Source organism: Ranitomeya variabilis, chromosome 4 (assembly GCF_051348905.1).
Source record: "Ranitomeya variabilis isolate aRanVar5 chromosome 4, aRanVar5.hap1, whole genome shotgun sequence".
Classification (NCBI taxonomy): Eukaryota; Metazoa; Chordata; class Amphibia; order Anura; family Dendrobatidae; genus Ranitomeya; species Ranitomeya variabilis.
This window is the reverse complement of record NC_135235.1, coordinates 441649445-441675146: the sequence shown is the minus strand read 5'-3', so window position 1 is coordinate 441675146 and position 25702 is coordinate 441649445. Positions and strand designations below refer to the sequence as shown.

Below are 25702 nucleotides of genomic sequence, written 5' to 3'. Positions count from 1 at the left end.
TGGGAATACATGGGGTACAGGATACACCGTATATACTACATATATCAGACAGGCAGGATGGGAATACATGGGGTACAGGATACACCGTATATACTATATATAACAGACAGGCTGGGAATACATGGGGTACAGGATACAACATATATACTATATATAACAGACAGGCTGGGAATACATGGGGTACAGGATACACCGTATATACTATATATAACAGACAGGCTGGGAATACATGGGGTACAGTATACACCGTATATACTATATATGACAGGCAGGCTGGGAATACATGGGGTACAGGATACACCGTATATACTATATATAAGAGACAGGCAGGATGGGAATACATGGGGTACAGGATACACCGTATATACTATATATAACAGGCAGGATGGGAATACAAGGGGTACAGGATACACCGTATATACTATATATGACAGGCAGGCTGGGAATACATGGGGTATAGGATACACCGTATATACTATATATGACAGGCAGGCTGGGAATACATGGGGTATAGGATACACCGTATATACTATATATGACAGGCAGAATGAGAATACATGGGGTATAGGATACACCGTATATACTATATATGACAGGCAGGCTGGGAATACATGGGGTACAGGATACACCGTATATACTATATATGACAGGCAGGATGGGAATACATGGGGTACAGGATACACCGTATATACTATATATGACAGGCAGGATGGGAATACATGGGGTACAGGATACACCATATATACTATATATAACAGGCAGGATGGGAATACATGGTGTATAGGATACACCGTATATACTATATATAACAGACAGGCTGGGAATACATGGGGTACAGGATACACCGTATATACTATATATAACAGACAGGCTGGGAATACATGGGGTACAGGATACACCGTATATACTATATATAACAGACAGGCTGGGAATACATGGGGTACAGGATACACCGTATATACTATATATAACAGGCAGGATGGGAATACAAGGGGTACAGGATACACCGTATATACTATATATAACAGACAGGCTGGGAATACATGGGGTACAGGATACACCGTATATACTATATATGACAGGCAGGCTGGGAATACATGGGGTACAGGATACACCATATATACTATATATAACAGACAGGCTGGGAATACATGGGGTACAGGATACACCGTATATACTATATATAAGAGACAGGATGGGCATACATGGGGTATAGGATACACCGTATATACTATATATGACAGGCAGGCTGGGAATACATGGGGTACAGGATACACCATATATACTATATATAACAGGCAGGATGGGAATACATGGGGTACAGGATACACCATATATACTATATATGACAGACAGGATGGGAATACATGGGGTACAGGATACACCGTATATACTATATATAACAGACAGGCTGGGAATGCATGGGGTACAGGATACACCATATATACTATATATGACAGGCAGGCTGGGAATACATGGGGTACAGGATACACCATATATACTATATATAACAGACAGGCTGGGAATACATGGGGTACAGGATACACCGTATATACTATATATAACAGACAGGCTGGGAATACATGGGGTACAGGATACACCATATATACTATATATGACAGGCAGGGTGGGAATGTATGGGGTACAGGATACACCATATATACTATATATGACAGGCAGGCTGGGAATACATGGGGTACAGGATACACCATATATACTATATATAACAGACAGGCTGGGAATACATGGGGTACAGGATACACCGTATATACTATATATAACAGACAGGCTGGGAATACATGGGGTACAGGATACACCGTATATACTATATATAACAGACAGGCTGGGAATACATGGGGTACAGGATACACCATATATACTATATATAACAGACAGGCTGGGAATACATGGGGTACAGGATACACCGTATATACTATATATATATAACAGGCAGGATGGGAATACATGGGGTACAGGATACACCATATATACTATATATAACAGACAGGCTGGGAATACATGGGGTACAGGATACACCGTATATACTATATATAACAGGCAGGCTGGGAATACATGGGGTACAGGATACACCGTATATACTATATATAACAGGCAGGCTGGGAATACATGGGGTACAGGATACACCATATATACTATATATGACAGGCAGGCTGGGAATACATGGGGTACAGGATACACCATATATACTATATATAACAGACAGGCTGGGAATACATGGGGTACAGGATACACCGTATATACTATATATAACAGACAGGCTGGGAATACAAGGGGTATAGGATACACCGTATATACTATATATAACAGACAGGCTGGGAATACATGGGGTACAGGATACACCGTATATACTATATATGACAGGCAGGCTGGGAATACATGGGGTACAGGATACACCGTATATACTATATATAACAGACAGGCAGGATGGGAATACATGGGGTACAGGATACACCGTATATACTATATATATATAACAGGCAGGATGGGAATACATGGGGTACAGGATACACCGTATATACTATATATAACAGACAGGCTGGGAATACATGGGGTACAGTATACACCGTATATACTATATATGACAGGCAGGCTGGGAATACATGGGGTACAGGATACACCGTATATACTATATATAACAGACAGGCAGGATGGGAATACATGGGGTACAGGATACACCGTATATACTATATATAACAGGCAGGATGGGAATACAAGGGGTATAGGATACACCGTATATACTATATATAACAGACAGGCTGGGAATACATGGGGTACAGGATACACCGTATATACTATATATGACAGGCAGGCTGGGAATACATGGTGTATAGGATACACCGTATATACTATATATGACAGGCAGGCTGGGAATACATGGGGTACAGGATACACCGTATATACTATATATGACAGGCAGGATGGGAATACATGGGGTACAGGATACACCGTATATACTATATATAACAGGCAGGATGGGAATACAAGGGGTACAGGATACACCGTATATACTATATATGACAGACAGGCTGGGAATACATGGGGTACAGGATACACCGTATATACTATATATGACAGGCAGGATGGGAATACATGGGGTACAGGATACACCATATATACTATATATAACAGGCAGGATGGGAATACAAGGGGTACAGGATACACCGTATATACTATATATGACAGACAGGCTGGGAATACATGGGGTACAGGATACACCGTATATACTATATATAACAGACAGGCTGGGAATACATGGGGTACAGGATACACCGTATATACTATATATAACAGACAGGCTGGGAATACAAGGGGTACAGGATACACCGTATATACTATATATAACAGGCAGGATGGGAATACAAGGGGTACAGGATACACCGTATATACTATATATAACAGACAGGCAGGATGGGAATACATGGGGTACAGGATACACCGTATATACTATATATAACAGGCAGGATGGGAATACAAGGGGTATAGGATACACCGTATATACTATATATAACAGACAGGCTGGGAATACATGGGGTACAGGATACACCGTATATACTATATATAACAGACGGGCTGGGAATACATGGGGTACAGGATACACCGTATATACTATATATAACAGGCAGGATGGGAATACATGGGGTACAGGATACAACATATATACTATATATAACAGGCAGGATGGGAATACATGGGGTACAGGATACACCGTATATACTATATATAACAGACAGGCTGGGAATACATGGGGTACAGGATACACCGTATATACTATATATAACAGACAGGCTGGGAATACATGGGGTACAGGATACACCATATATACTATATATAACAGGCAGGATGGGAATACATGGGGTACAGGATACACCATATATACTATATATAACAGGCAGGATGGGAATACAAGGGGTACAGGATACACCGTATATACTATATATGACAGACAGGCTGGGAATACACGGGGTACAGGATACACCGTATATACTATATATGACAGGCAGGCTGGGAATACATGGGGTACAGGATACACCATATATACTATATATAACAGACAGGCTGGGAATATATGGGGTACAGGATACACCGTATATACTATATATAACAGACAGGCTGGGAATACAAGGGGTACAGGATACACCATATATACTATATATAACAGGCAGGATGGGAATACAAGGGGTACAGGATACACCGTATATACTATATATAACAGACAGGCAGGATGGGAATACATGGGGTACAGGATACACCGTATATACTATATATATAACAGGCAGGATGGGAATACATGGGGTACAGGATACACCGTATATACTACATATATCAGACAGGCAGGATGGGAATACATGGGGTACAGGATACACCGTATATACTATATATAACAGACAGGCTGGGAATACATGGGGTACAGGATACACCGTATATACTATATATAACAGACAGGCTGGGAATACATGGGGTACAGTATACACCGTATATACTATATATGACAGGCAGGCTGGGAATACATGGGGTACAGGATACACCGTATATACTATATATAACAGACAGGCAGGATGGGAATACATGGGGTACAGGATACACCGTATATACTATATATAACAGGCAGGATGGGAATACAAGGGGTACAGGATACACCGTATATACTATATATGACAGGCAGGCTGGGAATACATGGGGTATAGGATACACCGTATATACTATATATGACAGGCAGGCTGGGAATACATGGGGTATAGGATACACCGTATATACTATATATGACAGGCAGGCTGGGAATACATGGGGTATAGGATACACCGTATATACTATATATGACAGGCAGAATGAGAATACATGGGGTATAGGATACACCGTATATACTATATATGACAGGCAGGCTGGGAATACATGGGGTACAGGATACACCATATATACTATATATAACAGGCAGGATGGGAATACATGGTGTATAGGATACACCGTATATACTATATATAACAGACAGGCTGGGAATACATGGGGTACAGGATACACCGTATATACTATATATAACAGACAGGCTGGGAATACATGGGGTACAGGATACACCGTATATACTATATATAACAGACAGGCTGGGAATACATGGGGTACAGGATACACCGTATATACTATATATAACAGGCAGGATGGGAATACAAGGGGTACAGGATACACCGTATATACTATATATAACAGACAGGCTGGGAATACATGGGGTACAGGATACACCGTATATACTATATATGACAGGCAGGCTGGGAATACATGGGGTACAGGATACACCATATATACTATATATAACAGACAGGCTGGGAATACATGGGGTACAGGATACACCGTATATACTATATATAAGAGACAGGATGGGCATACATGGGGTATAGGATACACCGTATATACTATATATGACAGGCAGGCTGGGAATACATGGGGTACAGGATACACCATATATACTATATATAACAGGCAGGATGGGAATACATGGGGTACAGGATACACCATATATACTATATATGACAGACAGGATGGGAATACATGGGGTACAGGATACACCGTATATACTATATATAACAGACAGGCTGGGAATGCATGGGGTACAGGATACACCATATATACTATATATGACAGGCAGGCTGGGAATACATGGGGTACAGGATACACCATATATACTATATATAACAGACAGGCTGGGAATACATGGGGTACAGGATACACCGTATATACTATATATAACAGACAGGCTGGGAATACATGGGGTACAGGATACACCATATATACTATATATGACAGGCAGGGTGGGAATGTATGGGGTACAGGATACACCATATATACTATATATGACAGGCAGGCTGGGAATACATGGGGTACAGGATACACCATATATACTATATATAACAGACAGGCTGGGAATACATGGGGTACAGGATACACCGTGTATACTATATATAACAGACAGGCTGGGAATACATGGGGTACAGGATACACCGTATATACTATATATAACAGACAGGCTGGGAATACATGGGGTACAGGATACACCATATATACTATATATAACAGACAGGCTGGGAATACATGGGGTACAGGATACACCGTATATACTATATATATATAACAGGCAGGATGGGAATACATGGGGTACAGGATACACCATATATACTATATATAACAGACAGGCTGGGAATACATGGGGTACAGGATACACCGTATATACTATATATAACAGGCAGGCTGGGAATACATGGGGTACAGGATACACCGTATATACTATATATAACAGGCAGGCTGGGAATACATGGGGTACAGGATACACCATATATACTATATATGACAGGCAGGCTGGGAATACATGGGGTACAGGATACACCATATATACTATATATAACAGACAGGCTGGGAATACATGGGGTACAGGATACACCGTATATACTATATATAACAGACAGGCTGGGAATACAAGGGGTATAGGATACACCGTATATACTATATATAACAGACAGGCTGGGAATACATGGGGTACAGGATACACCGTATATACTATATATGACAGGCAGGCTGGGAATACATGGGGTACAGGATACACCATATATACTATATATGACAGACAGGATGGGAATACATGGGGTACAGGATACACCGTATATACTATATATAACAGACAGGCTGGGAATGCATGGGGTACAGGATACACCATATATACTATATATGACAGGCAGGCTGGGAATACATGGGGTACAGGATACACCATATATACTATATATAACAGGCAGGCTGGGAATACATGGGGTACAGGATACACCGTATATACTATATATAACAGGCAGGCTGGGAATACATGGGTTACAGGATACACCGTATATACTATATATAACAGGCAGGCTGGGAATACATGGGGTACAGGATACACCGTATATACTATATATAACAGACAGGCTGGGAATACATGGGGTACAGGATACACCGTATATACTATATATAACAGGCAGGCTGGGAATACAAGGGGTACAGGATACACCATATATACTATATATGACAGGCAGGCTGGGAATACATGGGGTACAGGATACACCGTATATACTATATATAACAGGCAGGATGGGAATACAAGGGGTACAGGATACACCGTATATACTATATATAACAGACAGGCTGGGAATACAAGGGGTACAGGATACACCATATATACTATATATGACAGGCAGGCTGGGAATACATGGGGTACAGGATACACCGTATATACTATATATAACAGGCAGGATGGGAATACAAGGGGTACAGGATACACCGTATATACTATATATAACAGGCAGGATGGGAATACAAGGGGTACAGGATACACCGTATATACTATATATAACAGGCAGGCTGGGAATACATGGGGTACAGGATACACCGTATATACTATATATAACAGGCAGGCTGGGAATACATGGGGTACAGGATACACCGTATATACTATATATAACAGACAGGTTCACGTACCCGCACCGCACCGACCCGGCACCTCTTCTCCCTCTCTGAGGGGGCGTGTCCTTGCGGCAATCACATGACCGCTATCCGGGAGTGTCTCAGGAAGAAGCGGAACATGATGGGATCCCCGGGTCTCCCCGTGTGTCTGTGGCTGATCTGCTCCGTCCTAGCGGCTGACAGTAAGAACGTGCTGCTGATCATCGGTGAGTGCCGGCCGCCCGGGGACTGCGGAGCACCGCACTCTGCACAATACACGGGGCTGCTATAATATAGGAGGAGAGAGGAGGACCTGTGATTACGTCATGACCACGTGATCACACTGCAGGCTCTGCTGTGGGGTTATACGTGTTCTTTCTTTCTTTCTATGGTGGTGGCCCTATCCTATACGGAGGGGATTAGATGTGTGCTGTTGGGGAAAATACAGCTCCACATTGTGTATACATTACACACAGCTCTGCATTGTACACATTACACACACAGCTCTGCATTGTACACATTACACACAGCTCTGCATTGTACACACTACACACACAGCTCTGCATTATACACATTACACACACAGCTCTGCATTGTACACATGACACACACAGCTCTGCATTGTACACATCACACACACAGCTCTGCATTGTACACATTACACACACAGCTCTGCATTGTACACATTACACACAGCTCTGCATTGTACACATTACACACACAGCTCTGCATTGTACACATTACACACACAGCTCTGCATTATACACATTACACACACAGCTCTGCATTGTACACATTACACACACAGCTCTGCATTGTACACATCACACACACAGCTCTGCATTGTACACATTACACACAGCTCTGCATTGTATACATTACACACACAGCTCTGCATTGTACACATTACACACACAGCTCCGCATTGTACACATTACACACACAGCTCTGCATTATACACATTACACACACAGCTCTGCATTGTACACATTACACACACAGCTCTGCATTGTACACATCACACACACAGCTCTGCATTGTACACATTACACACAGCTCTGCATTGTATACATTACACACACAGCTCTGCATTGTACACATTACACACACAGCTCCGCATTGTACACATTACACACACAGCTCTGCATTGTACACATTACACACACAGCTCTGCAGGGGCTAGGGGTACTCGGTATCGGGTCCTGCGGTTTCACAGGGGGATATCACGGTGGCTGCGACCCGGTCAGTGGCCCTGGGTGACCATGTAAAAGGGAAAGGTCTTTAAAGGGATATAGTTTGTATTCGTGACGCCACCTGTGGTATTCGGTTAGGGTGACCGACGCTGCTTTAAGGGGTCCGCTGGGGTGATGTTATGGCAGCTAGATGGTATACCTTCCCACAGGTGAAGTGTATCCCCAGGGCTTCCCAGTGTGTAGACAGTGGATGGTGAGAGTCGCTGGGAAGAACGAGGACACAGGATTGCAGTCTCTTTACCTTGTTTACTGTTGGTTTCAGCAGCCACAGTCCAGGGCACCGGATCACAGGGCAGGTAGGGTCCGGCCGGTTTGGAGGCAAGTCCAGAGTCCCCTTGTCCAGGTGGAAATCAGTAGCGTTCCCTTGCGCTGCAGTGGTGTAGTCCCTTACTGCCTAAGGCTTCACATAAGGGTCTCACAGCTGTGGTGTTTCACTCTCTCTGTCCCCCATATAGGATAGGACAAAACCCGTATGACTGGTGACTTGAGCCTGTTTATAGATAGGGTCTCTTAGATAACCCGGCTCTGTGGGGTGTCACCGTGCCTCCTGGGTGTAGATGCGGACAGGTAACCTGCAATTAGCTGTCCTGCCGGTCTCTGAAATAAGGCGTAGAGGTCCTTGCTCCCTCGGTGTCCCGGCTACCGGGATTCTGCGCCTCAGAAGGAGGCAGCCTGAGCGGGGCTGGTCCCCTTCTGGTATCCTCTCCTTTGCTTCGACTTCCTTCACGCTCGCTGCAATATAATTCTGCCTTTCAATGTCTCTTTCTGGGAGCTGCAGCTCTGTGGGCATGCACAGCTCCGTGGACCTTCTGTCCTCCTCAGACTCCAGTCTGGAACTAACTGAGCTGAGCTCAGCCAGCAACTAACTTCTGTCTGGAACTAACTTACTTTCCCTACAGACTACCAGTTATATATATATGGGGAGTGACCTAATAGATAGGAGCAGGAGCTCCCCCTGGTGGCCTGGAGTGTGAATGTGTGTTGCATGTTTGTGGTACCTGGATGCAGTCATCCGTCCTTGCCACCAAACGTAGCATCACTCTCCCCGAGAGGAAAGCAATACCACTGCGACGACCAGGACCCTGGGGCGCCGCACTCCCCTCCCCCGTTAAATCCAGTACTCCCAGACCGGGAAAAGAAAAATAAAAGTTACAGGTTAGCAAAAGACATACAAATTTTTGAAATAATATAAAACAAGTTAATACTATATCTAAGCTTCCCTTTATGGGATGTAAGGACACTTGAACGTTGCATTAACTATTTACATTATGGACCCATTTTGATAAGAATAGAAAACAATATAACAACTAACTATGAAATGCGATGACCCTCACGGGTATGCTATCTCTTTATTCAAGTGCAAAGTTTTCGACTAACCCCCACGGGTTTACTATAGTCTCTTCCCAATTTTATTCAAAAGTGCATCAGGATATCAGCTACACACTATCGGCGCTATATATATATATATATATATATATATATATATATATATATATATATATATATATATATATATATATATCACCATTCTAACTAAATTTAAATCTCAGCTTCCATTACTATTGACTATATTAATTTTTTAATATACTAACCTTTTATCTTGTAACATACAAGTCTATCTGTCATAGTGCAACTAGTAAACATTCCCTTTAACCCCTTCACCCCCAAGGGTGGTTTGCACGTTAATGACCAGGCCAATTTTTACAATTCTGACCACTGTCCCTTTATGAGGCTATAACTCTGGAACGCTTCAACGGATCTTGGCGATTCTGACATTGTTTTCTCGTGACATATTGTACTTCATGATAGTGGTAAAATTTCTTTGATATTACCTGAGTTTATTTGCAAAAAAAATGGAAATTTGGCGAAAATTTTGAAAATTTTGCAATTTTCCAACTTTGAATTTTTATGCCCTTAAATCACAGAGATATGTCACACAAAATACTTAATAAGTAACATTTCCCACATGTCTACTTTACATCAGCACAATTTTGGAACCAAAATTTTTTTGTTAGGGAGTTATAAGGGTTAAAAGTTGACCAGCAATTTCTCATTTTTACAACACCATTTTTTTTTAGGGACCACATCTCATTTGAAGTCATTTTGAGGGTTCTATATGATAGAAAATACCCAAGTGTGACACCATTCTAAAAACTGCACCCCGCAAGGTGCTCAAAACCATATTCAAGAAGTTTATTAACCCTTCTGGTGCTTCACAGGAATTTTTGGAATGTTTAAATAAAAATGAACATTTAACTTTTTTTCACAAAAAAATTACTTCAGCTCCAATTTGTTTTATTTTACCAAGGGTAACAGGAGAAAATGGACCCCAAAAGTTGTTGTACAATTTGTCCTGAGTACGCCGATAACCCATATGTGGGGGGTTTAAACCACTGTTTGGGCGCATGACAGAGCTCGGAAGCGAAGGAGCGCCATTTGACTTTTCAATGCAAAATTGACTGGAATTGAGATGGGACGCCATGTTGCGTTTGGGGAGCCCCTGATGTGCCTAATCATTGAAACCCCCCACAAGTGACACCATTTTGGAAAGTAGACCCCCTAAGGAACTTATCTAGAGGTGTGGTGAGCACTTTGACCCACCAAGTGCTTCACAGAAGTTTATAATGCAGAACCGTAAAAATAAAAAATCATATTTTTTCACAAAAATTATTTTTCGCCCCCAATTTTATATTTTCCCAAGGGTAAGAGAAGAAATTGGACCCCAAAAGTTGTTGTACAATTTGTCCTGAGTACGCTGATACCCCATATGTGGGGGTAAACCACTGTTTGGGCGCATGGGAGAGCTCGGAAGGGAAGTAGCACCGTTTGACTTTTCAATGCAAAATTGACAGGAATTGAGATGGGACGCCATGTTGCGTTTGGAGAGCCACTGATGTGCCTAAACATTGAAACCCCCCACAAGTGACACCATTTTGGAAAGTAGACCCCCTAAGGAACTTATCTAGATGTGTTTTGAGCGCTTTGACCCACCAAGGGCTTCACAGAAGTCAATAATGCAGAGCCGTAAAAATAAAACAAAAATTTTTTCCCACAAAAATTATTTTTTTAGCCCCCAGTTTTGTATTTTCCCGAGGGTAGCAGGAGAAATTGGACCCCAAAATTTGTTGTCCAATTTGTCCTGAGTGCGCTGATACCCCATATGTGGGGGGGAACCACCGTTTGGACGCATGGAAGGGCTCGGAAGTGAAGGAGCGCCATTTGGAATGCAGACTTAGATGGAATGGTCTGCAGGCGTCACATTGCGTTTGCAGAGTCCCTAATGTACCTAAACAGTAGAAGCCCCGCACAAGTGACCCCATTTTGGAAACTAGACCCCCCAAGGAACTTATCTAGATGTGTTGTAAGAACTTTGAACCCCCAAGTGTTTCACTACAGTTTATAACGCAGAGCCGTGAAAATAAAAAAATCCTTTTTTTTTCCCACAAAAATTATTTTTTAGCCCCAGTTTTGTATTTTCCCAGGGGTAACAGGAGAAATTGGACCCCAAAGGTTGTTGTCCTATTTGTCCTGAGTACGCTGATACCCCATATGTTGGGGTAAACCCCTGTTTGGGCACACGGGAGAGCTCGGAAGGGAAGGAGCACTGTTTTACTTTTTCAACGCAGAATTGGCTGGAATTGAGATCGGACGCCATGTCGCGTTTGGAGAGCCCCTGATGTGCCTAAACAGTGGAAACCCCCCAATTATAACTGAAACCCTAATCCAAACACACCCCTAACCCTAATCCCAACAGTAACCCTAACCACACCTCTAACCCTGACACACCCCTAACCCTAATCCCAACCCTATTCCCAACCGTAAATGTAATCTAAACCCTAACCGTAACTTTAGCCCCAACCCTAACCCTAACTTTAGCCCCAACCCTAACTGTAGCCTTAACCCTAGCCCCAACCCTAGCCCTAACCCTAACCCTAATGGGAAAATGGAAATAAATACATTTTTTTTATTTTTCCCTAACTAAGGGGGTGATGAAGGGGGGTTTGATTTACTTTTATAGCGAGTTTTTTAGCGGATTTTTATGATTGGCAGCCGTCACACACTGAAAGACGCTTTTTATTGCAAAAAATATTTTTTGCGTTACCACATTTTGAGAGCTATAAATTTTCCATATTTTGGTCCACAGAGTCATGTGAGGTCTTGTTTTTTGCGGGACAAGTTGACGTTTTTATTGGTAACTTTTTGGGCACGTCACATTTTTTGATCGCTTTTTATTCCGATTTTTGTGAGGCAGAATGACCAAAAACCAGCTATTCATGAATTTCTTTTGGGAGAGGCGTTTATACTGTTCCGCGTTTGGTAAAATTGATAAAGCAGTTTTATTCTTCGGGTCAGTACGATTACAGCGATACCTCATTTATATTATTTTTTAATGTTTTGGCGCTTTTATACGATAAAAACTATTTTATGGAAAAATAATTATTATTGCATCGCTTTATTCTCAGGACTATAACTTTTTTATTTTTTTGCTGATCATGCTGTATGGCGGCTCGTTATTTGCGGGACAAGATGATGCTTTCAGCGGTACCATGGTTATTTATATCTGTCTTTTTGATCGCGTGTTATTCCACTTTTTGTTCGGCGGTATGATAATAAAGCGTTGTTTTTTGCCTCGTTTTTTTTTTTTTTTTCTTACGGTGTTTACTGAAGGGGTTAACTAGTGGGCCAGTTTTATAGGTCGGGTCGTTACGGACGCGGCGATACTAAATATGTGTACTTTTATTGTTTTTGTTTTTTTTATTTAGATAAAGAAATGTATTTATGGGAATAATATTTTTATTTTTTTTTCATTATTTTGGAATATTTTTTTTTTTTTTTTTTTACACATTTGGAAAAATTTTTTTTTACTTTTTTACTTTGCCCCAGGGGGGGACAATACAGATCGGTGATCTGCCAGTTTGCATAGCACTCTGACAGATCACCGATCTGAGAGAAGTGCAGGCTGCTTCACAGTGCCTGCTCTGAGCAGGCTTCTGTGAAGCCACCTCCCTCCCTGCAGGACCCGGATCTGCGGCCATCTTGGATCCGGGTCTGGAGCAGGCAGGGAGGGAGGTAAGACCCTCGCAGCAACGCGATCACATCGCGTTGCTGTGGGGGGCTCAGGGAAGCCCGCAGGGAGCCCCCTCCCTGCGCGATGCTTCCCTGCACCGCCGGCACATCGCGATCATGTTTGATCGCGGTGTGCCGGGGGTTAATGTGCCGGGAGCGGTCCGTGACCGCTCCTGGCACATAGTGCCGGATGACAGCTGCGATAGGCAGCTGACACTCGGCCGCGCTCCCCCCGTGAGCGCCGCCGATCGCGCTGGACGTACTATCCCGTCGGTGGTCATACGGGCCCACCCCACCTCGACGGGATAGTACGTCCGATGTCAGGAAGGGGTTAAGGGTTCAAACAATATTCAAGTCTTTTTAATGAGGTAGTGCAAATGTATCAATGGCATTAATATTCAAGTCAATCAAAATTTTAGAACAGCAGCAACGAAGCAAGGGACCCGTCATTAACCCTCAACGTTGGGCTTGGGCGAGCTGCGAGGCGTGTGTCCAGACCCGGAATCCTGCGACGCCAGACAGGTTTTTCTTCAGGTCTCTGGAAAACAAAACACTTTCGAGCAACATTAGACTTTTAGAAGCAGTCTCTTTAAAAGCTTATTTTGTAAAACCAGTAGGAAGCACCTTTAAGAAGGTGCAAACTATTTACAGTGGAAAGTTTGTGAGCCATTCACTGGCCATGACTCCAGTGTCTTTAAGGCAACAGGCAACTTGTGCAAAACTTAGGATCCTCTTAAAAACTGAGGACCCCTTTAAGGAATAACCCTGGCCGTTTTCAATAAACCTTTTTAACTGAACTTTTTGTGGTAGCAGCAAAGAGTTAACGGTGAACTATATACAGTCATTTTCAAATTTCCTTTGTTCTACTGGGGTAGCACTGGTAATGGCAGTCCTTTTGGATACGGGCGGCTACCAGGTGCTACATACGGTGCGCCTGCACTCCTGATGGGGGTTTGGGTGCCTACTGACCTCTGCTCCACAACAGCTTGGGTGCAGGTGATGGTTGGCCTAGTGGCTACTGCAGTCTCCGTAGTGGTGATGGTACACACCATAGTCTTAGTGGTGGTGCAGGCAGGGGTGACAGTGGGAGTAGTAGTGGTTGTGGCCGCTTTGGCACAAGGGGGCGCTGTTGCAGCACGAGGCGGCATGGCTGGTGTCTTGGAGCTGGGCAGCTTGGACATGGACTCTATGTACTTGTGGACATTTAAAGCGTACCACCCCTTTTCGCCAAAGTGCCAAGTGTATGTGACACGGTCTTCTAGGTACAGATCCCTATCCGGGTGTCTTCCTCAGAGATGGGATTCCACGTCCCTCCGTTTAACAAACACTTCGGCATACAACCCCTGCTCCTTTATGAAGCCTCCTTGCAGTTTAAAGGTTGCTACGGTGCCCTGCTTAAGCGGGGCCTGGTTTACATGGCGGTCCTTGTGGGCCTGGGCCTTGGCTTGCAGATCCCTTTTGTCAAAGGCTCTGCGCCGGGCCTGGTGTTCCTCGTCCCTATCCTCCCATCTGTGGGTGAGTTGCTGCTGGTATTCGTCCCAGCTCAGGACCTCTAGGGTTTCTCCTTCCTGTTTGGCTGTCCCGGGGAACCCCATGAGATTTGATCCGGGATTCACCCAGCGGTAGATGGTTTTCTCCGCATATACCTCTCCAGGTAGGCTGGCGGGTTGGATCGGGGCCTTCAGGAACTGTTCCATCCCCGTGGCCTGGTCCCACTCCCCTAGGATCTGGAGTTGGGAGGACCCATAACAGGATGGTGCAGCTACGGGGCCTTTTAGGAGGTCTTCGGCTATTGGGGCAGGGTTGTCGTTCTTACCTCCCGCAGAATCTCCGGTGCCGGGCTCCTCCTCCGGTGTCAAGGGCTGCAGGACGGGACACGGCTCCTGCACATCTTCTGCGGGTGCTGGCTTGCAGATGGTCCCGTAGTCTAGCTGCATCTGCAGGAGCTGGTCGATAAGAGGTTCCACTCCGGTCTGCAAGAGTGCAGGGTCGACTGGTGACGGCTTGCCTCGGCTCCTTTCCAGGTCTCTGGGGGAGTCCTCCGCTTCCACCCCATGCTCTGGTTCCGGGCTGCTGGCCATGGCGTCTTCCACGTGGCTCTCTGCGTCCAGGCATCCTTCCCGCTCTCTCCTTCGGGGGCGGTTTCTTCTTCTTGGTCCCCTCCCGCCATATTGGATCAGAAGGCGGATCACTGTTGCTGACAGACACGTCCTCAGGGTACAGAGATACTTGGACTGGGCTGCCATTATTTTTTTGCGCTTCTCAGTTAGTTCCCGCCCACGATGGCACGCCTTTCTTCTCCAGCGCTCCCCGTGGCGCTGTAATGGCGCAAATTTTGGCGGTCTTTTGCGATACACAGTCTTTCAATAAATCACAGTTTAGGCACAATTCTGGCACAGTCTTTAGGTGCACATGAACCGATTTACAGAGTTTAGTAGATCCTGTTCGTGACGCCAAAGATGAGTCGCCCCACGGGCAAGGGGTACTCTGTACCAGGTCCTGCGGTTTCACAGGGGGATGTCACGGTGGCTGTGACCCGGTCCGTGGCCCTGGGCACCCATGTAAAAGGGAAAGGTCTTCAAAGGGATATAGTGTATGTTCGTGACGCCACCTGTGGTATTCGGTCAGGGTGACCGACGCTGCTTTAAGGGGTCCGCTGGGGTGATGTTATGGCAGCTAGATGGTATACCTTCCCACAGGTGAAGTATATCCCCAGGGCTTCCCAGTGTGTAGACGGTGGATGGTGAGAGGCGCAGAGAAGAACGAGGACACAAGGTTGCAGACTCTTTACCTTCTACTGAAGACTTCAGCATCGACAGTCCACGGCACCAGATCACAGGGCAGGCAGAGTCTGGCCGGTTTGGAGGCAAGTCCAGAGTTCCCTTGTCCAGGTGGAAATCAGTAGCCTTCCCTTGCGCTGCAGTGGTGTAGTCCCTTACTGCCTATGGCTTCACATAAGGGTCTCACAGATGAGGTGTTTCGCTCTCTCTGTCCCCCATATAGTATAGGACAAAACCCGTATGACTGGTGACTTGAGCCTGTTTATAGGGTCTCTTTAGATAACCCAGCTCTGTAGGTGTCACCGTGCCTCCTGGGTGTAGGTGCGGACAGGTAACCTGCAATTAGCTGTCCTGCCGGTCTCTGAAATAAGTCGTAGAGGTCCTTACTCCCTCAGTGTTCCAGCTACCGAGATTCTGCACCTCAGAAGGAGGCAGCCTGAGCAGGGCTGTCCCCCTTCTGGTATCCTCTCCTTTGCTTCGACTTCCTTCACGGTCGCTGCAATACAATTCTGCATTTTAATATCTCTTTCTGGGAGCTGCAACTCTGAGGGCATGCACAGCTCCGTGGACCCTCTGTCCTTCTCAGACCACTGTCTGGAACCGACTGAGCTGAGCTCAGCCAGCAACTAACTTCTGTCTGGAACTAACTAACGTTCCCTAGAGACTACCAGATATATATGGGGAGTGACCTAATAGATAGGAGCAGAAGCTCCCCCTGGTGGCCTGGAGTGTGAATGTGTGTTGCATGTTTGTGGTACCGGGATGCAGTTATCCGTCCTTGCCTTCAAACGTAGCATCACTCTCCCCGAGAGGAAAGTAATACCACTGCGACGACCAGGACCCTGGGGCGCCGCACACACACAGCTCTGCATTGTACACATTACACACAGCTCTGCATTGTACACATTACACACAGCTCTGCATTGTACACATTACACACAGCTCTGCATTGTACACATTACACACAGCTCCGCATTGTACACATTACACACACAGCTCTGCATTGTACACATTACACACACAGCTCCGCATTGTACACATTACACACACAGGTCTGCATTGTATATGTGGCACCCCAGGGTCCTGGTCATCACAGTAGCATTGCTTTCCTCCTGGGGAGAGTGATGCTACGTTTGGAGGCAAGAAAGGATAACTGCATCCAGGTACCACAAACATGCAACACATTCACACTCCAGGCCACCAGGGGGAGCTTTTGATCCTATTTACTAGGCGACTCTATATATATATATATATATACTGGTAGTCTGTAGGGAGAGTCAGGGAGTTCCAGACAGCCTTCTGAGGAAGACAGAGGGTCAACGGAGTTCTGCATGCCACAGAGCTGCAGCTCCTGGAAAGAGACATTTTAGAAGGCAGTATTGATTGCAGTGAGCATGCAGGAGAGGAAGCACAGGAGAGGATACCATAAGGGGACCAGCCCCGAGCAGGCTGTCTCCTTCTGAGGCGGAACACCGAGGTTGTAAGGACCTTCCACGCCTTACATCAGAGACTGGCAGGACAGCTAATTGCACGTTACCTGTCCGAACCTACACCCAGGAGGCACGGTGACACCTCACAGAGCCGGGTCATCTAAAAGATCCTATAAACAGGCTCAAGTCACCAGTCATACGGGTTATGTCCTATCCGGGGGACAGAGAGATAGGTAATCACCAACACTGAGACAACTGCCGTGGCAACTGCACTAGCTGACATACGTACTCAAGCCACGAAAACTTTAACCCCTTTACCCCCAAGGGAGGTTTGCACGTTAATGACCGGGCCAATTTTTACAATTCTGACCACTGTCCCTTTATGAGGTTATAACTCTGGAACGCTTCTACGGATCTTGGCGATTCTGACATTGTTTTCTCATGACATATTGTACTTCATGATAGTGGTAAAATTTCTTTGATATTACCTGCGTTTATTTGTGAAAAATACGGAAATTTGGCGAAAATTTTGAAAATTTCAGTTTTCCAACTTTGAATTTTCATGCCCTTAAATCACAGAGATATGTCACACAAAATACTTAATAGGTAACATTTCCCACATGTCTACTTTACATCAGCACAATTTAGAAACCTAAATTTATTTTTTTTTCAGGGAGTCATAAGGGTTAAAAGTTGACCAGCAATTTCTCATTTTTACAACACCATTTTTTTTTTAGGGACCACATCTTATTTGAAGTCATTTTGAGGGGTCTATATGATAGAAAATACCCAAATGTGACACCATTCTAAAAACTGCACCCCTCAAGGTGCTCAAAACCACATTCAAGAAGTTTATTAACCCTTCAGGTGTTTCACAGGAATTTTTGGAATGTTTAAATAAAAATTAACATTTACCGTAACTTTTTTTTACACAAAATTTATTTCAGCTCCAATTTGTTTTATTTTACCAAGGGTAACAGGAGAAAATGGACCCCAAAAGTTGTTGTACAATTTGTCTTGAGTACGCCGATACCCCATATGTGGGTGTAAACCACTGTTTGGGCGCATAGCAGAGCTCGGAAGGGAAGGAGCGCCATTTGACTTTTCAATGCAAAATTGACTGGAATTAAGATGGGATTCCATGTTGCGTTTGGAGAGCTCCTGATGTGCCTAAACATTGAAACCCCCACAAGTGACACCATTTTGGAAAGTAGACCCCTTAAGGAACTTATCTAGATGTGTGGTGAGCACTTTGACCCAACAAGTGCTTCACAGAAGTTTATAATGCAGAGCCGTAAAAATAAAAAATCATATTTTATTCAGTCGCCATGACAGCACAACAAGAGAGGGAATCCGCCCTTCAGGGACAGGAAACCTACAGACATAAAAAGGGCGGTACCTCTCTCCCACGTCAGTTGGTTTCCTGTCCCTGACAGCGGAACCTCTTCAGACTGGCCTCGTGAAGAAGGTCGAAGAATGAAGATCCCACTCCTGACAGACCGGTACAGGTAGCGGGGGTCCCCTACCTCGGCCTGGTCAGGTGAATGGAGGCACCACACGGCAGGGGGACTGTTCGTGTAGGTGACAGCAGGAGGAAGCAGCTCGGGTGTGGATGAGCTGGCTTCTGCGGTGTCCGCGCCTGGTGAGTATAAGGTTCTCGTAGGGCCGTGTCTGCTGGAGCCCGGGGTGTGCCGCCGCCTGCGCTGGTGCCGGCATCGGCTGGGGAGTGGGGCCGTCCTTGTCCGGCGCGTCGGCTCCCTGCGCCGCGACCGGAAGGGGCGTGTCCGGATGACGCGGCGCGGGTGGATGACGCGGCCGGGCATGCGCAGTAGCGCTTTCTTCCCGGCTAATGGAGGCGCCCGGCGTTTTGGAAGGGGGTTGGTCCTCGGGGTCTCCAGCATTAGGACACGGCTCGGGCGGTGGACCGGAACCAATCGGCAGGTCCGATCAGCGGACACCTGGAGTGTTTCCCTGCTGACCCCCGGCTGGGGGCGGTACCTAGGGGGATTTAAGCCGTGCACTTGGGCCACAGCGTGTTCCTGACCGTCTATCCATCATGGAGTCGCCGGAAGGAACAACGCAGAGCAGTGAGCAACAGCAGCCACTAGAGCAGCCTCAGGCAGAAAAGCCTTTGAGGAGCTCCCAGCGTCGTTCTACTGATAGTCGTGCTGGTGGAGCTAAAGAGTCCCGATCATCAAAGTCCTCAGGCCGTAAAAGTTCATCGGCTACGAAGGACCCCCCGAATACGGTACCACTCATTGCTGGTGGGGTAAGTGATCTTCGTGAATGTTCAGTTATTGATCATTGTTCCCCTTATATTCCCTCTCTCCTTATTAGGGGAGAAAGTGTGTAACTAAGGCCAAACATAGGCAGTGTGCCGAATGTGCAGAGCCACTTCCGGATGGGCACGTAAAGAGATTGTGTAAATCCTGTGTTCAACAATTGCTAGAGGAAGAGGCTCCTGATCTGACCTCTACAATAAGGAAGATGGTCAGACAAGAAGTCCGGAGTTCTGTGAGATCCAGGTCTCGTATAACGGAAATTGGGAAATTATCCCCTGTTTCAGATGTGGGTTCAGACTCGGGGGAGCTCAGCTCAGGGTCCCTCCCTTCTTCTTCCTCCTCTGAGGAAATGGAATCTGGTCGAGCCTGTCTGTCCCTTGATAGGGTTAACCATCTGGTTAAAGCAGTCAGCAGCACAATGGGAATAGAGGACACCCAGTCGGAGTGCTCTATTCAGGACGTTATGTTCAGGGGTATAGAGCGGAAATCCCGAAGGGCCTTTCCAGTGGTAGACAAAATTAAAACATTGATCTCAAAAGAGTGGAAGAAACCCGAGAGAAAGGGGTCACTTCCGCCAGCATTTAAAAGGAGATATCCTTTTGAGGAGGAGGCTTCATCCTCATGGGATAAGGTTCCGAAGCTAGATGCGGCAGTTGCTAAGGCGTGCAAGAAAACATCTCTTCCCTTTGATGATTTGGGGAACCTAAAGGACCTTTAGATAGGAAAGCTGATATCTTCCTCAAAGGGGCCTGGGAGACTTCGGCTGGATCCTTGAGACCAGCTATAGCAGCCACCTGTACGGCTCGGTCCCTGATGGTGTGGTTAGGTCACCTTGAAGATCAGCTCAAGGATAAAGTTCCCAGGTCTGAAATATTATCCTCTATGCCTATAATCCAAGATGCTGCAGCTTTCCTTTCGGACGCGTCAGCGGACTCGGTCAGGTTAGCCGCCAGATCCTCAGCATTATCCAACGCAGCCCGGAGAGCGCTATGGATTAAATGTTGGCATGGGGACTTACAGGCCAGAACAAAGTTGTGTAGCATTCCCTGTGATGGAGCTCATTTATTCGGCCCGGTCCTGGATGAGCTTTTAGAGAAAGCGGGAGATAATAAAAAACGCTTTCCTTTCCTTGGAAGACCCTTTCACAGACGGGACTACAATAGAGCTTGGTCTAACCGCAGAAGGCCATATAGAGATTCTAACAGGGAGTCTACTAGATACGACAGCAACAGGAGAAGGGGTAAAGGATTTATCTTTAATCCTTCACGAGATTCTAAAAAACCACAATGACGGGCGGTCCAGGTGGGGGGTAGGCTTTTGGCCTTCTACCCGGCCTGGGTACAGATCACGAACAGTCCGTGGATTTTGAGCATTGTGGAAAAAGGCCTAAAGTTCGATTCATATTCCTCGGGACAAGTTTATGTTGACACCTGTCCGTTCCTCCTCTACAGAACAGTTGGCGCTGGAGTCAGAGGTCCGAGAACTTCAACAGAAGAAGGTTCTAATCAGGGTCCCTACAGAAGAGGAAGGTAGGGGGTTCTATTCCCCTCTATTCCTGATCAAGAAGCCAGATGGCTCATATCGCACTATTATTAATTTGAAAGGCCTGAACAATTTCTTGTTGGTTCCGTCCTTCAAGATGGAATCGGTTAAAACAGCAATAAAATGCTCTTTAACCATTGCTTTATGGTCGTCTTGGACCTCAAAGATGCCTACTACCACGTTCCAATACATGTAGATCATCAAAGATTTCTTAGGGTGGCGGTTTCACTTGCCGGCACGGTATAGCATTTTCAATATCAGGCACTTCCCTTCGGTGTCGCGGTCGCATCCCGGGTGTTCACAAAAATTATGGTGGAAGTTATGGCACACCTGCATGAACAGGACATATTAATAGTTCCATACCTTGATGATCTACTAATTGTGGGTCATTCAGAATCACATTGCAGGGACCAGCTAGAGAAGGTGATGGGGGCATTGAACAGGCTAGGCTGGATTATCAACCTTAAGAAATCGCGTCTACAGCCTCTAAAATCTCAGGAGTTTCTGGGGTTTGTTATAGACTCTAGTCGACAGGAATGTCGCCTGCCGGACTCAAAAGTAGCTAAGATCCAGCATCTAGTCTCTAGGGCAATTGCTCACCTCAATAGTAAATTTTCACTTTCTGCGGAGTCTACGCATTCACTTTTTTGGTGGACACACACTTCAAATCTTCGTAGGGGGGTTCCTTGGATATATCATGTATCTAGAGTATTGACTACGGATGCCAGCCCTAAGGGATGGGGAGCTCACTTAGGGGAGGATTGGGTTCAGGGGCTATGGTCTCAGTCTGAGCAGGACTCATCCTCCAATCTGAAAGAGCTATTGGCCGTAGATCACGCCTTAAATAGGTTCCTTATACCCCTACAGGGTCGACACGTCAGGCTGTTATCGGACAACCGGGTAACCGTGGCCTACATTAATCGTCAAGGAAGTACGCGATCCAGTTCGTTATTGAAGGTCGCAAATCATATTTTTCAGATGGCCGAAGAACATCTTCTCTCCCTAACGGCTCTTCATTTAAAAGGAAGTCTCAATACCAAAGCCGACTATCTAAGCCGCAACATGCTCAGACAGGGAGAGTGGTCGCTGAATCCAGCTATCTTCGAGCAGATCATACAGATGTGGGGTTGTCCAGAAATAGACCTTTTTTCCAGCAGGGAGAACAAAAAATTACAACAGTTCTGCTCCCTAGATCCAAAAGACAACTCATATGCAGTAGACGCTTTTCTGATATCATGGCACTTCAGTCTCGCTTATGCCTTCCCCCCTCTAAACCTAATCCCATTAGTTCTGAGGAAGATTCGGGAGGACAGAGCCCGGGTAATCTTAATAGCCCCATTTTGGCCCAAAAGAGCGTGGTTCCCGTGGCTGAGGAAGATGTCTCTCTGCCAACCGTGGATTCTTCCAGAATTGCCAGATCTGCTCTCCCAAGGCCCAATCCTCCATCCGTGAGTAGCCAACTTACATCTAGCGGCGTGGAGTTTGAGAGGTCGTTACTAAGGAGGAAGGGATTCTCTTAGGATCTAATAAATACACTCCTTAAGAGTAGGAAACCCGCTACAACAAACATCTATGTTAGGGTGTGGAGAAAATTTCTATCAAGTACAGGGGCTCAGATGGACCAAAAACCATGTATAAATCAGGTTCTTGAATTTTTACAGAAAGGTCTAGAAATGGGTCTGGCCACAAGTACTCTGAGTTCAAGTATCGGCTCTGGGGGCGCTATATAATTTTAACTTGGCCAGCAATCACTGCATTTCTAGGTTTTTCAAAGCAGTGACTAGGTCCAGACCAATCATAAAACAAAAGTTAGTCCCATGGGACCTAAATCTGGTACTCTCAGCCTTAACGCAAGCCCCATTCGAGCCTATCGATACTATCCCTATAAAAATCCTTTCGATCAAAACGGCCCTCTTGGTGGCACTCACATCTGCAAGAAGGGTTAGTGATCTGCAGGCACTTTCCAGACATCCACCATACATGCAGTTTAGAGAGGATAGAGTAATCATGAGACCTGATCCCCTCTACCTTCCAAAAGTTGCTACAAAATTCCATAGATTACAAGAGGTAGTCCTACCTTCGTTTTGCTCTAATCCTACCAATGATAAAGAACGTAGATTTCATTCCTTAGATGTGAGAAGATGCCTCCTTAAATATATTTCTGTCTCGAATGTTTGGAAAAAAAGATAACTCCTTGTTTGTAGCTTATCAGGGAGTGAGGAAGGGTCTTAGAGTATCTAAAAACACCTTAGCCAGATGGATCAGGGAGGCGATCTCTCTCGCTTATACCGCAGGTGGCAACGAAGTTCCAGAGGGTATAAAAGCACACTCCACGAGGGCCGTAGCATCTTCATGGGCGGAGAGATCAGAAGTATCGATAGAAGACATATGTAAGGCGGCCACATGGTCTTCTCCATCTACCTTTCTTAAACACTACAGGTTAGATCTGGGTAGTTCCTCAGACCTTACGTTTGGGAGAAGGGTACTTGAGGCTGTTATCCCTCCCTAATCTTCTTATTTTCTCTGAAAGTCTCTCGTTGTGCTGTCATGGCGACTGAATAAATACGTACGCTACTTACCTGGTAGCAGTGTTTTTTCAGGAGCCCATGACAGCACCCTTATATTCCCTGCCCTATTCTTTCTTTGATGTTGCAACACTTTTTTCGTGGTTTTTCCTCTTCCATGTTCACTCATATAATAAAATGTACATAATTGTATGCTGCATCTGTGTTACTAACCAAGGTGGTCCTCTCATGCTCTGGAACCAACTGACGTGGGAGAGAGGTACCGCCCTTTTTATTGCTGTAGGTTTCCTGTCCCTGAAGGGCGGATTCCCTCTCTCGTTGTGCTGTCATGGGCTCCTGAAAAAACACTGCTACCAGGTAAGTAGCTTACGTATTTTTCACAAAAATGATCTTTTCACCCCCAATTTTTTATTTTCCCAAGGGTAAGAGAAGAAATTGGACCCCAAAAGTTGTTGTGCAATTTGTCCTGAGTACGCTGATACCTGATATGTGGGGGTAATTAACTGTTTGGGCGCATGGCAGAGCTCGGAAGGGAAGGAGCGCCGTTTGACTTTTCAATGCAAAATTGACTGGAATTGAGATGGGACACCATGTCGCATTTGGAGAGCCCCTGATGTGCCTAAACATTAAACCCCCCACAAGTGACACTATTTTGGAAAGTAGACCCCCTAAGGAACTTATCTAGATGTGTTTTGAGAGCTTTGATCCCCCAAGTGTTTCACTACAGTTTATAACGCAGAGCTGTGAAAATAAAAATTATTTTTTTTTTTTTCATAAAAATGATTTTTTAGCCCCCAGTTTTGTATTTTCCCAAGGGTAACAGGAGAAATTGGACCCCAAAAGTTGTTGTCCAATTTGTCCTGAGTATGCTGATACCCCATATGTGGAGGGGAACCACTGTTTGGGCGCATGGCAGAGCTCGGAAGAGAAGGAGCGCCATTTGGAATGCAGACTTAGATGGATGGGTCTGCAGGCGTCACGTTGCATTTGCAGAGCCCCTGATGTACCCAAACAGTAGAAACCCCCAAAAGTCACCCCATACTGGAAACTAGACCTCCCAAGGAACTTATCTAGATGTGTTGTGAGAACTTTGAACCCCCAAGTGTTTCACTACAGTTTACAATGCCAACCATATAAGAAAAGCAGATACATGCATATGATTGTAGGATCACCACACAGAACACCAATAATTTCAAAAAGTATAGAAATTTTATTTAACACATCCAAAAAAAGGACCAGACAATACACACTGTTAAAAACATTTAAAACTTGTTCCACATTGGAAAATATTTGTTAGATCCAAACAATAACGTGTTCAAATACCAAAGTATACAAATATATAGGTAGATAAAC

The 25702-nt window shown here is 45.2% G+C and overlaps 2 protein-coding genes across 3 annotated transcripts in view; one reads left to right on the top strand and one right to left on the bottom strand.

The window, feature by feature from the left end:
• Positions 1-7643, bottom strand: part of SLC26A11 (solute carrier family 26 member 11) — a 93575-nt gene extending 85932 nt beyond the window's left edge. Inside the window, exon 1 of the mRNA XM_077251480.1 lies at positions 7507-7643. The gene's annotated coding sequence lies outside the window, so the exon portion shown is untranslated. The remainder of the gene's footprint in view (positions 1-7506) is intronic.
• Positions 7516-25702, top strand: part of SGSH (N-sulfoglucosamine sulfohydrolase) — a 68691-nt gene continuing 50504 nt past the window's right edge. For both annotated transcript variants that reach the window (XR_013213323.1, XM_077251481.1), the window contains exon 1: positions 7516-7697. Coding sequence is in view for 1 of the 2 variants with exons in the window: in XM_077251481.1 (XP_077107596.1) it covers positions 7571-7697 (127 nt within the window). In the remaining variant the exon portion in view is untranslated. The remainder of the gene's footprint in view (positions 7698-25702) is intronic.